A 14,174-nucleotide genomic window follows, 5' to 3' on the forward strand; every position below is an offset into this window, starting at 1 on the left:
AGAAGTACTGTTGTCTGGCGTCATCATTTTCTTCAGCATTTTACCCTTTGGAACACTTTTATTCTGACCTGAATTCTGTTCCTCTAAGTCTGACCTAGGCATCTTCCAGCCTTTCTTGGATTACTGAATTTACAATTATGCTTTTTTTTTTTAATTCACAAACTTAGAGTATTTTGGGCAAATCTTGATTTTCCTTTTCATTTCTAACTTTATATTCCATGCCTCCCATCTTGTTGTCTTAATACAGTGTTTAATAGTTATTATGTTCATATCAGAAAATTCAACAAAATTAAGAGTAAACCAACATCAAGTTGCACTACACAGGCAAATGCTAACACTTCAGAAATCCCTTGTAAGATTTCTGAAGTCAGTAGAGTGTGTCTACACACACAATGTTAGCATTATGGTTCTACATTCCATAACTGCTAGCACTCAAAAAGCACTCAACTAGCTGTGTTTAGTGACTAATATATGGTATTTTGTACATATTTTATATAAGAAGTAAATGCCAATATATAACAAACAGCTGGATCATAGGAAAAACAGTACTATCCTGTCCACTTCCCTTAAGAGTGAGTGGAAAGATTGTATGAGCCATAAGACCAGGAAGGCAGCTGAGAGGCTGTGCCTTCTGTGTAGGACAGGGAAGCACACTCATGAAACCATAACAGTATGGCTGCCTAACAAGACCTGAACACTGACAACACTAGCTAACATGCCAGTGTTGATGGAGGAGCTCTCACAAGTCCCTACCTCTACATGAAAAGCTATAGGCACTTAATGATTGCTGAGAGAACAATCACCTCCCCCCCCCCAGGATACAACCCCTAATTGGTTTATCCAGTGCCAAGTGTCAGCCCTAAGAGCAGAAAATGGACCTAGCACATTGTGTTGATAAATGTGTAGGTTTGTATATAGATACTGCATCAAACTACATGAAACTAGGAGGGAGGGTTAGAGGTAGGGGGAGGAGAACAGTGGGAGTTAGGAACAGGACAGGATATCAAAGGACTGAAGAAGACCAAGTATGTTATGTATATGTGCCGAGTGCCGTAATGAAACCCATCAGCTTGTACAATTAATAAATGAAAATGAAAAGACTTTATGTGCCTTGAGCCTTGTTGTTGAAGGATTCAAATCATTCTCTGAGGAAAAAAATTCTTTTAAAAAACCTAGTTTATGATATTTAGGAAGTGGTTTGAGAAGGCAGGGTTTAAGGCTGAGTAGTGCATTGTTTTAAAGTGTTAGAACAGGCTCTGGTTGGACATTTTCATGGAAAGTGCCTGCTTGACTATTAGGAAATGCTTCATCTCCACGTCTGAGTACTTCCCACCACTGCCTCTATGCTCACCCCGGTGGGATTCACCAGCCAGCCTTAGAGTCTGGTGTCCCTAGTCTGCCCTTTACAGTTATGAGTCTGGTTTAAGAGTAAGTCAGTTCATCACCCTTGGCTGAGAGATCACATGTCTTCCTGAATTTCTGCAATATAGATCATAATCTGGACTCTTGGTAATTGTGTTCTTTGGTAGTTTGACATTTTCTTTTTAATACTGAAGACATGTAAGTTGTTGGTGTATTCCTCTATGGAAACTAGATTAAGCTACACATGATTTCTTAATTCTTTCTAAAATTGATCCTGTCCCTAATGAGACCTCCAGGCAACTTTATTTTAAGAGGATGTATTTCTCGTCTGAAATGAAGATAGTATCTGACACTGCCTCCTAATTGCCCCAAAGCACTCTCCCTGTCTCTCGGAACTCTCCCTGGTTCACCCCCCCCCCCCCCAGCATGTATTCTCCTTTAACCTTCTCTGCTTCATCTCCTGTATTCTAAATTTGTCACTTGTTCTTGCCAGAAAACAAAACAAAAAGAAAACTCACTATTGTCTTTGTTTTCATCATTCCTTCACAGTAGACACATATGTTACCTCAAACATGCTGTGGTATGATTAGTAAGAGTCTTTTAAAATAGATGAGTGAATGATTTCAAACCAAAATATGTCCATTAAAGAAGAGCCACCTCTGTAGATAGAAAGAGCTGTTTTCTTAATATGAATTTAATGAAAACAAACAACAAGAAAAACCACTAGCGTTTTCAGTTAAGACTGCATTTCTCATGTTCTGTGTCATATTTGTCACTAGCTTTCTTACATGTGTGTAGTCACCTGTGCTGGGTAGTTTTGACTGACAACTTGACATAACCTGACTTACCTGGGAGGAGTCTTACATGAAGGATAGGCTGGTCTGTGGGGCATGTCTATGGGGGCTACCTCGATTGTTGGTGTCAGAAGACCCAGCCACTTGTGGCCTGCACCATTCCCTTGTTTTGATTTTACATAAAAGGAACATAAATATACCACATGGTTCAACTCTATTTCTGAATTTATTTCATCTTTAGGTAATTTATGTCATCAAATCTTAAATTTGTGTTTGAAGTCTCCTTCAAATGACAATTCATATATGTCAACCTGTTGTGTTTATTATTCAGTAATTAATTTCAAGTTCATCACTACACAGCTTTAATGGCTGTGTGGCAAATCATAAGCTCAATGAGTTGGCATTACTTATAAAATTTTGTGACTTCATTTATTTATTGTCATTTATTTTTAATGAATTTGTTTTTTTATTTTTCTCTAATTGAGGAAAAATGTGTCATAGAGGTAGACAAAAACCCAAGTTCTGTGGCAGGTTGATAATTACACAAATCTTTTAGATAGAAGTTAATTTAAAGTGATATAAAATTTGGATATAAGAACAGCAGATGAAAACAGCCCTTTAGCAAATTCTTGATGGTGCACAATGCCCCTTCTACAACTGTAATTTTCTTATGTTCTGTAAAAACTGTAAAGCAATATTCCATGATGGGGATAGCAGGAGTTCAAGACTGCATTCATTTCTTTTGTGGCAGGAAGGTTAGCCTTTTGAAAGGCTGAACAAATTAAAAATTCTCTAGAATTCTATTTCCTTTCATTTGAGGTTATCTCTTAATTCCAGCATTTTTCTGTGCTTGATAAATTTGTCAAATATGTATATTTTATTTATTTGGAAGTGGCAGAAGGCAATGAAACTTTACAAGTTTCAGCTACCATTGTGCTTTGCTGATAAGGATGGGTACCTATGCCATTCTGAAGAGATTACATGAAGTACTATTGGAAGGAAAATTGTATTTACACAAGATAGGATGGCATCCCTAATAGATGCTCAGAATAGGCTATTCACTCCCATGTTATGCTGAGTTTTACTAGTAGTAACTTCATTACAGAAAAGACAATCTGATTGAAGGTAAGTTGTTGCCTCTCTATGCTGGTTCAGAATGTTTTGGTTCAGGTTTCCTGATGTTGGGTTCACAACAGTGTTTAGTTCTGCATCTGTATAAACAGATAATGTGAAAATAAGTCTAAAGAGTGTATTTTATTGCTTCATGCCTCTACTGTTAGATTAGTAGATTTATAGCTACACATGTTAAAAAAGATCCTGCAATATGATATGCTGACAGTACCATCAAAATCAAAATACCAGGATCTGCTGTCATCTTGCAGTCAAAGTAATGTTATTAAAATCCTCGGGTAGCAGGTCAGAAAGCTCACTTGCTATCACTTATCATCGTGTTTTAATGCTGAACTAAACCACTCCTGGATAATCTCAGCATCACTGTAGTGTCCAGGCTGCAGAAGCACAGTGCAGCACTACATGATTTATTTATTGAGTTTCTGTTTTGGAATGGAGACTATGAGAAGGCCAGCAACTGTGACCACAGTGGCTTAGAGGAAACTTAACTTGTATTTTTTCTTTCTTACTTTCCCCCTTTCATTTTAGATTTTGGATTTAGTAAAGGGGACTCACTACCAGGTAGCCTGTCAGAAGTACTTCGAGATGACACATAACGTAAGTACATTGTTTACATTTATTGAATGATGCCTAAGGTGGTTACTCTGTGTTTTGCTCGGTGCTTTTAGTTGTTCTAGTGAAAGCCACTCTCCATATTTCAACAAAAAAAGAGATTTGTTACATGGTTTTAAGTCACTGTCAAGATTTATAAAAGCTCCAAAGAATTGAGATTGGTCCTATAGAACCAGGAGCATTTCAAGGAAGATACATCATAAGAGGATCTTACCATACTGCACCCACCACACTGTACCCACCACTTTCTGTCTAGGTTCAAGAACCAAGGTTGCTGAGGTTTTTGGTACAGAGACTTTATGATGTCTGTTACACATCACAAAAGCTACCATAGAAAATATATAGGTAGTCATAGCTGAGAACTTACAGAACTTTGTCTAGAGAGAGGGCCAGAGTTGACCTATAGGTTTTAGTTTGCCAATCCTTGAACTAGATTAGATCTGGAACCTTGGCCACACCTGTCCAGATGAACCAGTGGCCTTTTTCATCCTTCATTGAAAAAAGTCTTTGTGGCTGCCACTTGATAATTGTTTAATCTGCCTCCAAGGTTTCATGACAGGACTGCATTTCTTACTTTGCTGGCTTAGCTTGAGAGTTTTCATTTCATATATGCTCTTAATCACTTGTGAACCTTTTAACTAAAAAGCCTCAGACTTTCAAAATTTGAGATCCTCCATCTAATCTTTAATTTTATAAAGAAATTAGGCTTAAGTTATTTTCCCTCTCCCCTTTTCTATGTTTGCTTTGGGTTTTTTAGTATAGCTCAGACTGGCCTCAGAGTCATTATGTAGCTCAAATATGACCTTGAATTCCTCATCCCCCTGCCTTCACCTTCTGGGATAATAGGCAAACATTCTACCAAGTGAGCCACACCCCAATCTAGTGAATTTGTAAGTGTGCTTTTGTGATATCCAACACAAGTAGGACTACAGTTTGCCAGTTTTTAAACCTAGCCTTAGTTTACTGAAGATGTGCATCTAAATGCTTTCATACATGAAAGTAGTGTAGCTTGGACTTCATGTAAATATTTGTATTCATTAGGTCTATATCGATTTTTAGATGTGGATCTCTCCATTTATAATTTTAAATTAGAATGAATTTAAAATTAGAATCTATTTTTATTACTCACTTTCTGCCATCCTGTCTCCCTCCCCAGTAAACCTCTGGGTTCATTTTCCTCAGGCCCCTTTGATGGCATTCACTTAAGTGCAAGTTTTGAAGATGAACTTGCTAATTGATACCGTTTGCAACAGCAGTGTGATGGCTCCATATGGCTGTGTGGTAACACCAGCTGCCTCATTACAGGCTGTCATTGCGAAACCTCTTGATTAAAACCCGAGTATCCCACAGGTAAAACAGCACTGCTTCCATTCCTCAGATCTATGTTTGCTGTGGCAGAAATATGAGACCTACGTTTGTGTGAAGGTCATCATGTGGAATATATTGATTCCTTCAGTGGGTATCAAAAGCTGACTTACTGGTAGCTGTCTGCCTTGTGTTTAAGGGGCAGTGTTCAAAATAGTTCTATGTTGCTGCACCCCATCATTTGCATTCTGGGGTGATTTGACTGTAAGTGGAAACACTGGGCCTCGTGTTAATCTTTGAGTCTTAAATGAATTTTTTTTTTTTTTTTTTTTTTTTTAGAAATAGATCCCTTTGAATATTCACTGGAGATTTATTTTCCAAGTAGTTGAGCATAATTTCACCCCTGTTATATAAATTGCTACAAAAGTCTTGTCAAAACCTATCACAGTTTTTCCTGAAGTCTTAAATGGGGTGTATGAAATGCACATAAGAGTCTTTATTGGTGTGGGGTCATCCTTACAGATAGCAATTGGCTTCTGGGCTAAAAGCTCCACCCACCATCATGTCTCATTTAGAACCCATCATAGCTTCCTGTCTCATGTCTCAGAATCTACACTTGTCTCCATGCCCCTTCTTCCCTCTTCACACCGAGGGGGGGGGTTGTTTACAGTAATGGAATTTGATTATTTCATTCATACCTATCTGTGGATTTCCATTTCTCTGAAGAAATTTATAATGTGTCCTATTAAGCACTGTCACCAGCTTTGCTGACCTGGTCCCGATTCTTAACAGTTCTGAGGACCTTCCAGGTGAATATGTTGCATGCTTCACCTCTGAAACCCCTCCCCACAAAGACCCACCCCCAGCTCTTGGTATCTATGAGCCTCTAGGGGGTGGGATCTAGTGGAAGGAAGGTAAGTCATGGAGGCCATGCCCTTGAAGACATTGGGATGTTGGTCATTGCTCTACCATGTTCTGTGATGTGCCTCAGCACAGGGGCAGGAGCAACAGACACTTGTTTTGAAATTTCAGAACTGTGAACCTGAATAACCTCTTCCCCTTTAGAAGCTGTTTATCTTGAGTGTTTTCTCACAGTAATACAAAATATGTAAAAATGGAAATGTGCCACATCGTTTACCTCTCCCAGTACCATGTGTAAACATAATTAAAATCAGCCACAAAGAAACCCTCACTAATAGTAGCAGCCAGTGGGAAGGGGTGGGGTGGTTCATAAGTACAACCATGGAAAGTCACAATGCAGCAGTTTCCATCAAAAGTAGTTTTGTTTTTGTTTGTTTGTTTTGGTAAATAATAAAGAAAAAAAGCCACTGGCCCTTGAGGATTTGCAAAATGAGTAAGGAATTGGGATGAATTCCTTTTCCAGAAGTTGAATTTAAAGAGTGCTTACTGTCATTTTTGGTCTGGTTTATAACTGTACTTTTTTCCTAAACAAACCTCAAGTCTGTTTTTCTGAATAAGATAAAAGAAGATTGCATGGACCATATATGCTTTCTTCAGAACAAAAGGGAGAGCCAGGATTCACTGAGAAGTGCAGTTCAGTCAGGAGAAAGTTCATCACACCAACAATTGGCTTCCAGGCCACAAGTTTAGCAGAACAGTCAGAGCCATGTGTACCTGAGAGATTTATCGGGAAACACCACACAGATCATGGTATCAGCCTGTCACAGGGTCCAGGCTCTGCTGTAAATTAAATGCTTAGTAAAGGTCTTAAAGTTAAAAAGTACATCCCTTAAATGTATTAGAGCTAAGACACTCATCTGCCCTTCACTTGCTAACCTTTGATGTAAAAAGCAAGGAACTGTTGAGTATAGTCTTATGGTTAAATTAATTTCTTTCTTGCATACCTGTGATATGCAACCAGTTTCCAGCTTGGGTTTCTTTAAAGTGACAAAAAAGCATAATGATAGCTTTATTATCTTGGGAATTCTACCTCATTTTTAACTGGTTTACCTTAAAATATTCAGTTTGGATTCCATAGAACCACAACTTTTTAGAAATTCATATTTCATTAGTTTTCCCCCACACCAACCCGATGTCATAGCACTATTATTACGCCATTCCATAGTTGAGAAAAGTGAGGGTTAGAAGGATTACTGTGTTTTCTCTTGCTCACTCTGAATTCTGAGACATCAGTTTAGTTCAGTCATCTTCTGTAATGACAGGTGGATTAAACATTTGAACAACCTGAAGGAAGATACAGGAAAATCCCTCATAGAGAAAAAAGAGAGAAAGAAAATCCACCCTATATTACTATTTTGCCAGGATTAGATTATTTTTGTAAGAGGTTTTTAAAAAAGGCTTTGTGAAAAATAATCTTTAAAGGGGCTGGAGAGATGGCTCAGTAGTCACGAGCACTGGTGGTTCTTGCAGAGGACCTGGGTTTGGCCCCCAGCACCAGATGGCAGCTCACAACCATCTGTAACTCCAGCTCTTGGGGTAGGTGCTTGCATACATGCAGGCAAAACACTCATACACATAAAATTTTTAAAAAATCTTAAAAATTAACATTTAAAGCCAAGTCTTATAAAACTTTGGTTGTCTGTTTGATTTTGCATAAAGCCTCTCAATCCAGTTTTAGAGAAATGTAAGTGCCCTAGCCAAGAGACCTGGCTTCGGTTTTTGTTTTGTTTAATTCCATCTGTATGTGGGTATGTGCTATTGTTTACAGAAGGACATTTTAATGTGTGGCATGTTGAGCATGTCTTCCTCCCCATTCTCACCCTTTGTTCCCCTCAACAGTTTCATTTTTCCTTTCATGCCATACACACGCACCTGACTTTAATGCATATATAGCATCTAAGAACCACAGATGAGGGAAAAGGGGATATTTGTCTTTTTCAGGCTGCCTTAATTTGCTTACTATGATTGTCTCCACTTGTATCCATTTTCCTGCAAATGACATAACTCCATTCATGATGTCTGAAAGTATTCCATTGTGTATATACATCACATTTTCTTTGTCTATTCCCTGGCTGCTGGATGGCTAGGTTGGTTCCATAATTTTCTTAGTGTGAATAATGCTATAGTAAACAATGATGTTCACCTGTTTCTATGATATGTTTGTTGATTTCAGTAAATATCCATGAGTGATGTAGTGGGAGATGTATTTTAATTCACATAAATCCAGTTGCTAGCTTAATGACTGAGCAAATCATAATCTCCGGAAGCATTAGCTTGCCAGTCTGTACATGGAGGGGTTCAGTTAAAGGAGACCTCTGATTTTCTGTTCATAAAATGTGACGCCTTCTGGTTGAAATGTTTAAACTTCTTATGAAACATTCCAAGTTTTTCAGGAATTGAATGAGATCAGATAAAGAAGTTCACAAATTATGGCATTGTTAAATGAAAATTATAAATTTATCATAAAACATTGAGAAATACTTAGAAGTTAAGCAGCCCCATTGTTAAAAGGATAAAGTTTTTTTTTTTCTTCTTGGTGATCTGTATAATAATCCTAAAACCTAAATATAAACAATTAGTCACTTAACAGAGTAATGTAACTACAATTACTGGCCTAGTGTTTATTAACTGGCCAAAGGATCAGGAACTCTGGAGGTGGAGTCTTAGCAGGAAACCCTCTTTTTTTCTGGCTCATGTTCCACCCACTGAGGGCTCATTCTGAGTCATAGCAATTCCTTTTCTCCCTACTAGTCCAGATTAATCCACCATAAGATTTATATAGACCTAATCACACCCCTCTCCTCCTTAAGGACCCTTACAATTCCAGTTCCCCTGTGCTTAGAGAATTATGTCTAGACAGATCTGCTTTGCAAGATCTCGGAGGCCTGGTCCCTGGCAGTCTCTGTAACCTTGTTCTTCTTATCTCTCGAGTGCCCTTTACACCAGGCCATGTGAACCGCTTGCTCCCTGTGCCATTCCCTCTTCACCCTGCTCTGTGCTCCTGCAGCTCCTGTGCTGTCTGCTTCCCACCCCAGCCTTTTGTCCTCTCCATCTTGCCACTCCATCAAAGAGCACTTCCCCACAAAGCCTTCTTTGATCAGCATAGCCAGAGCAATGGACCTTTATCTGTAACCCTTCCACTTTCCATTTCTGGAAATGATTTTTTTTTCAGCTTAGAAATTACAAGGCTATGATTTTCTTCAGCTTTTGTTTTAGTCAAATGCACTCTCACATTCTGAAAAGCTTCTGATTATAACACAGCCATGTATACAGTAAGGCATGAAATATATGACTAGCTGGTTCTGGGCTCAACTCAGTAAATATTTATTACATACCTATTGTGTACAAGCCAGCTCAAGACAGAGTGAGGTGTTAAAAATGGTAAAAGCCAAAAACGGTGCCACAAACCTGTAGTTTCAGCTGTGCAGGAGCCTGAAGCAGGAGAATTACAAATCCAAGGCAAGCCAGGATAACACAGCAAAGACATAGAGACACTATCTGTAATAAATAAATGAATGAATAGTAAGACAAATATGATATAGCCTAATGGTTTCTGATCTGAAAATACCACATTTTAAAAACCAAGCAAAGTGGTATCTTTTGTTATCACTAACTGTAGGTGAGAAGGTCAGGGTTCATGCTAGGCAGTGTGTTTCATAGAAGCAGTAGTCTAACTCATTAGTTGAGTATGAAGAAAAATGACTTGAAAAATCACATTTTAAATAAAAGTTTTCCTGCTATATTATGTCACATCTTTTAAGAATCACTAAGGCAGAAGACTGCAGTTTTCAGGAATGACTATTGTATATGTACAATACTTTGACCTTGGCCCAAGGACAGTCATTCAAACCCATCTCCATCCTTGGTAGTATAATGTTGGGCAAGATCCTTAACCTTGTTTTTTCAATTGTGTTACCTAAAAATCCTGAAATATAACGACACTCTAGCTGAGTGCATGAAGGAGAGTGTGCTTGTGATACCTGGGATGTAGTGGACAACAAGTATTTGCTGCTAGTAAGAAAGATGTTTTTGTTCACCATCAGTAAGTTTTAGGATCAAAATCTGGGAATAATAGTCTTTGCTCCTCGGTGATTACTAAAGGTGCAGATTAATGAGAAATGTGAGCTAATACTCGATGTTCAGTATTTGAGGAAAAGAAGTAGCATTAACTGTTAGGTTCCCACTAAGCCACAGTGAAAATGTAAAAACAAGATTCCTACAGCAGGACAAATCACAGGATGCCCCATATTAACATGGGGAAGTTACATTAAGGGAGATTACTTGTTCGGCCTTTTAATTATGCCAAATGAGATTACATATGCCAGACTGAAACACTCTGGCACCAGGGACCAGTATCAAAACGGTCAAAGCAATTTTAATACCACTTTGAAAAGCTTGGCCAGAAATGTGCTTAGCCTTTTGCTTAGGGCTGGGGGTGCAGTAACCTGCCCATCACTAATGGCCATTTTAACACATAGACTTGCCCAGATGTGTTTCCCAAACTTTGTTCCTATTGTACAGGGGCCTATTGTATACATGCAGGGGAAGGGCTCTACCACTGAGCTGCCCTTCCAGCCAGCACTATAGAACACATTTTTTTTTTTATTATGGGTATTCATCAGCAGACATTGGAATGATGTGGATACTCTAAGAATTGAGGGTGCATTGGATGTGGAGAACTGAGTTGCCATCCAGAGTGTACTCAAGTTCCCTGAACGTGTTTTGGGGGTTGCGGTGGGAGTAATGTGTTTGACATGCTGTTTCAGCTGTTTTGAGTCATTTACCCTGTTGAGAGTAGATGGTGGGTAGGAATTAGAGCCAACTGCATGGGTTTGGACTGAGCATACACTTGTACTAGCCCTGGTGTTTGTGGGATCTTCAGCTGAAGTTCCGTTAGATGAAGCAGGGTAAGTAGTGGGTGTGTATTCCAGGTGGGGATAGCTGGGATCCACATCGAGACACCCTGCTGTGAGTGAGGGTGCAGACAGCCTTCGAAGCTTTATTTCTAGCTTTGCTGTGTGCTGATACGGTTGAAATTTGTTTCCTTGGACAGGTAGATGATTGTGGCTTTTCTTTGAATCATCCGAATCAGTTCTTTGTTGAAAGCCAGCGGATCCTAACTGGTGGCAAAGACATCAAGAAGGAGTCCAGCCAGCCAGAGACGCCTCAGCCCAAACCCAGTGTCCAGAAGAGCAGGGATGCATCGGCTGCACTGGCCTCTCTGAACTCCTCCCTGGAAATGGAGCTGGAGGGACTAGAAGATTATTTTAGTTCATGATGTGACCACTTCAGTAACCCCTTTCCCCAGCAAATACATTCCAGTTTGTAAGGTTTGCCTTTCTAAAGCCTTCATGTTGAGCAACTTCCTCTACCCACCTCCTCCATGTCCATACATTTGTTAGCAAAGCGAGCTCGCTTCCATCTTATTTTTGACATAATGAAAAGAGGCAGAGTTCCTATTGAAACCTTTCATTGAATGTTTTTATTTGAATCCTGTTTCAGAAAATTAAAACGGTGCTCAGACACTAAAGTCCTCAGGCAGCAATACAACTAAAACCAACTTTTAAAGTTTCATATGTTATAATTCTGACCCAGTTCTCTTTTGGAGTATTTTTGCTAATAAATACCATCATGTATATGACTGTATCTGTGTAATTGGGAGTCTTATTTCACAGCAGATTAGCCATTACTTTTTTGTTTGAAATGACATTTAAAATACTTACCACTGTCAACTGATATGTGGAGCAGAGAAGCTCCATGTGAACGTGTAAGGAGTAGATGTCCTGAGTGAGTATGTGGGGTTTTTTGTTTGTTTGTTTTGTTTTTCTGGGTTTTCAAGACAGGGTTTCTCTGTGGCTTTGGAGGCTGTCCTGGAACTAGCTCTTGTAGACCAGGGTGGTCTCGAACTCACAGAGATCCGCCTGCTTCTGCCTCCCAAGTGCTGGGATTAAAGGCGTGCGCCACCAATGCCCATCGTGAATGTGTATTGTTGACATGGGCATGGCCATGGATAGGACTCCATTGCCTGAGACTCATGAGAGTGGCAAAGCCTTCCTCTGGTCTGAGTGGGAATGCTGACTATGCAGAAAAAACAAAAACAAAACAAAAAAAAACAAATCCCACGCACAGCTTCCTCGCGTGGGGTGTCTGCAGTTTGGGACTGCTATCCTATGGAGAATGCCTACTGAGATTAGCTAACCTCCCTCCCCACTTCAGATCTACACGGTTTCTGATTGCTGTTGCAGTTGGTGTTATGTTCTTATTTAAAAAGAGGAAAAGAGAAAGCTGCAAGATGAGACATATTGACTAGTTTATTATATGGCCCGGCAGAGTAGGGAGACTAAGAGAGAAGAGGAACAGGGGTAATGGCTGACCGCCATGGCCGGTCGCCATAGTGAGTCAGAGAGAGCGTGTAGGTGAGAGAGAGCCAAGAAGAAGCTGAAAAGGAGAGTAGAGAGGAAGCAGAGAGAGAAGTTGGAGTTTTAAAGGGAAGACTGCGCATGCACACTGAGGTTCCACACATTCCCAGAGTCCTCATGGGTGACGGGTGATGTGGTGATGAGACGTGGTGATGACGTAGCACGTTTTCTTGCGCATGCCCTGACTGTTGTCAGGAGGCAGGGTCTGTCTCTTAAAGAGGTAGAGCCGATCAGCGTCAAAGCCTGAACTTTTGAGTTGGTACACTCCATTCAAGCAAGCACAGCCTACCCAACCCTGTGTTTTTTACATATGCGGCTGTGTTCTTCCCTTTCTCCGTTCCCTGATGGCCCCAGTCAGGTTTCACCAATGAAGATTAGAAACTTTTCTTCCTTTCATGGCCTGTTTGTTATTCATCATCAGCAAGGAGAAGCTCCATCCCGTGAGTGGCAGCAGGCTCACCAAAATGTGTGGTGACTTGAGAGACAGAATTACTCGAGTTATTTATTAAGGGACAGACTGTTAAGTAAGTGATGGCACTCTGAATCCCTATCATTTTTCACCGGCTTCTTACTAAGGCAAGAAGAAGGCTTAAGGTCTAAAGTAGGGATTACCTAATAAGTTGCTAACTAGTATTCCTTTCAGTGCAAGCAGTGAGACTTAGCAAACACTGAATGACTGCACACCTGCAGCATCAGTTCCCGGTCCTGGCTTATTTCTGGCAAGGAGGTGAGCTGAACCTGCACAGCCCACGAGACCATGTTCGGTATAGCCATCTTCTAACTGCCTGATTCTCCACTGCATCTCCCCTCACCCGGAGGATCTGGAACTTTTATATGAGAGAAAGGGATATTTTCAACTGTGTGAAAAATGTGAGCCCATCATTCCATTTCAGTCTTTTTTCTGGTAAGGGAGGTACTTGTCCTTTTTCTTTGTGTACAAGCATCTAAATCGAAAAGACATTGTATTTAGAAAACTAGACTGTTTGGAGCAATGTAGTTTCAATCTTAAAATGTGCTATATATCTGTATGAAAGAATTGAAATAGGAACAGAGTCCTATTGGTGCAGTGTTCCATGGAGCTATTTTTAACCACAGAATTAAGTTAGCTTTAGAGCATTTTAGAACATTGAACATCCAAATGTAGGTCTCTTATAGTGGTTTAAGCTTGGAAGATGAAATGAGACAACTCTAAAGTTCTCATTGCATTAGTGTGTAGTTTGCAGATTTAATCAAGGTCTTCCACAGGCATCAGCTTGACATTAAATGGAAGTGCCCGTTAAAGTGAGAGTTTGACAGCCATTCTGCTTGTGACGCTGTCTGAGGACATCTTTGCAGCTGGGAGATGCTGAGAAGCCTCCAACCACTAAGGTAATTAAATCATTTGTTAACAGTTTTCCTAATGGTGGCCGAGGATACTTCGGGTAAACAGGGAGCTCTGTGTCACAGTGATAAATATCCCAACTGACAAATGAGGGAGATGGGGAACTTACTTCAGGGACACTGTTTGGTTTGTCTCATTTTCAACACAAACAGCACTAGGGTGGAAGTTGTGTTTTCAGCAGTTGCATGTATGGTGCTGGACATCAGTGTCAAAGCATGGCACAGCGAGGGAGCATCCTTCATGATTTGA

The 14,174-nt window shown here is 39.9% G+C and overlaps 1 protein-coding gene across 1 annotated transcript in view; it reads left to right on the top strand.

Moving 5' to 3' along the window:
* Prim2 (DNA primase subunit 2) overlaps positions 1-11,771 on the top strand; it is a 193,002-nt gene extending 181,231 nt beyond the window's left edge. Inside the window, exons 13-14 of the mRNA XM_027392835.2 lie at positions 3,816-3,884; positions 11,179-11,771. Coding sequence (XP_027248636.1) covers positions 3,816-3,884; positions 11,179-11,403 — 294 coding nt within the window. The 3' untranslated portion in view covers positions 11,404-11,771. The remainder of the gene's footprint in view (positions 1-3,815; positions 3,885-11,178) is intronic.
* The last annotated feature ends 2,403 nt before the right edge of the window (positions 11,772-14,174 follow it).

This window comes from Cricetulus griseus (genome assembly GCF_003668045.3).
Source record: "Cricetulus griseus strain 17A/GY chromosome 1 unlocalized genomic scaffold, alternate assembly CriGri-PICRH-1.0 chr1_1, whole genome shotgun sequence".
NCBI lineage: Eukaryota > Metazoa > Chordata > Mammalia > Rodentia > Cricetidae > Cricetulus > Cricetulus griseus.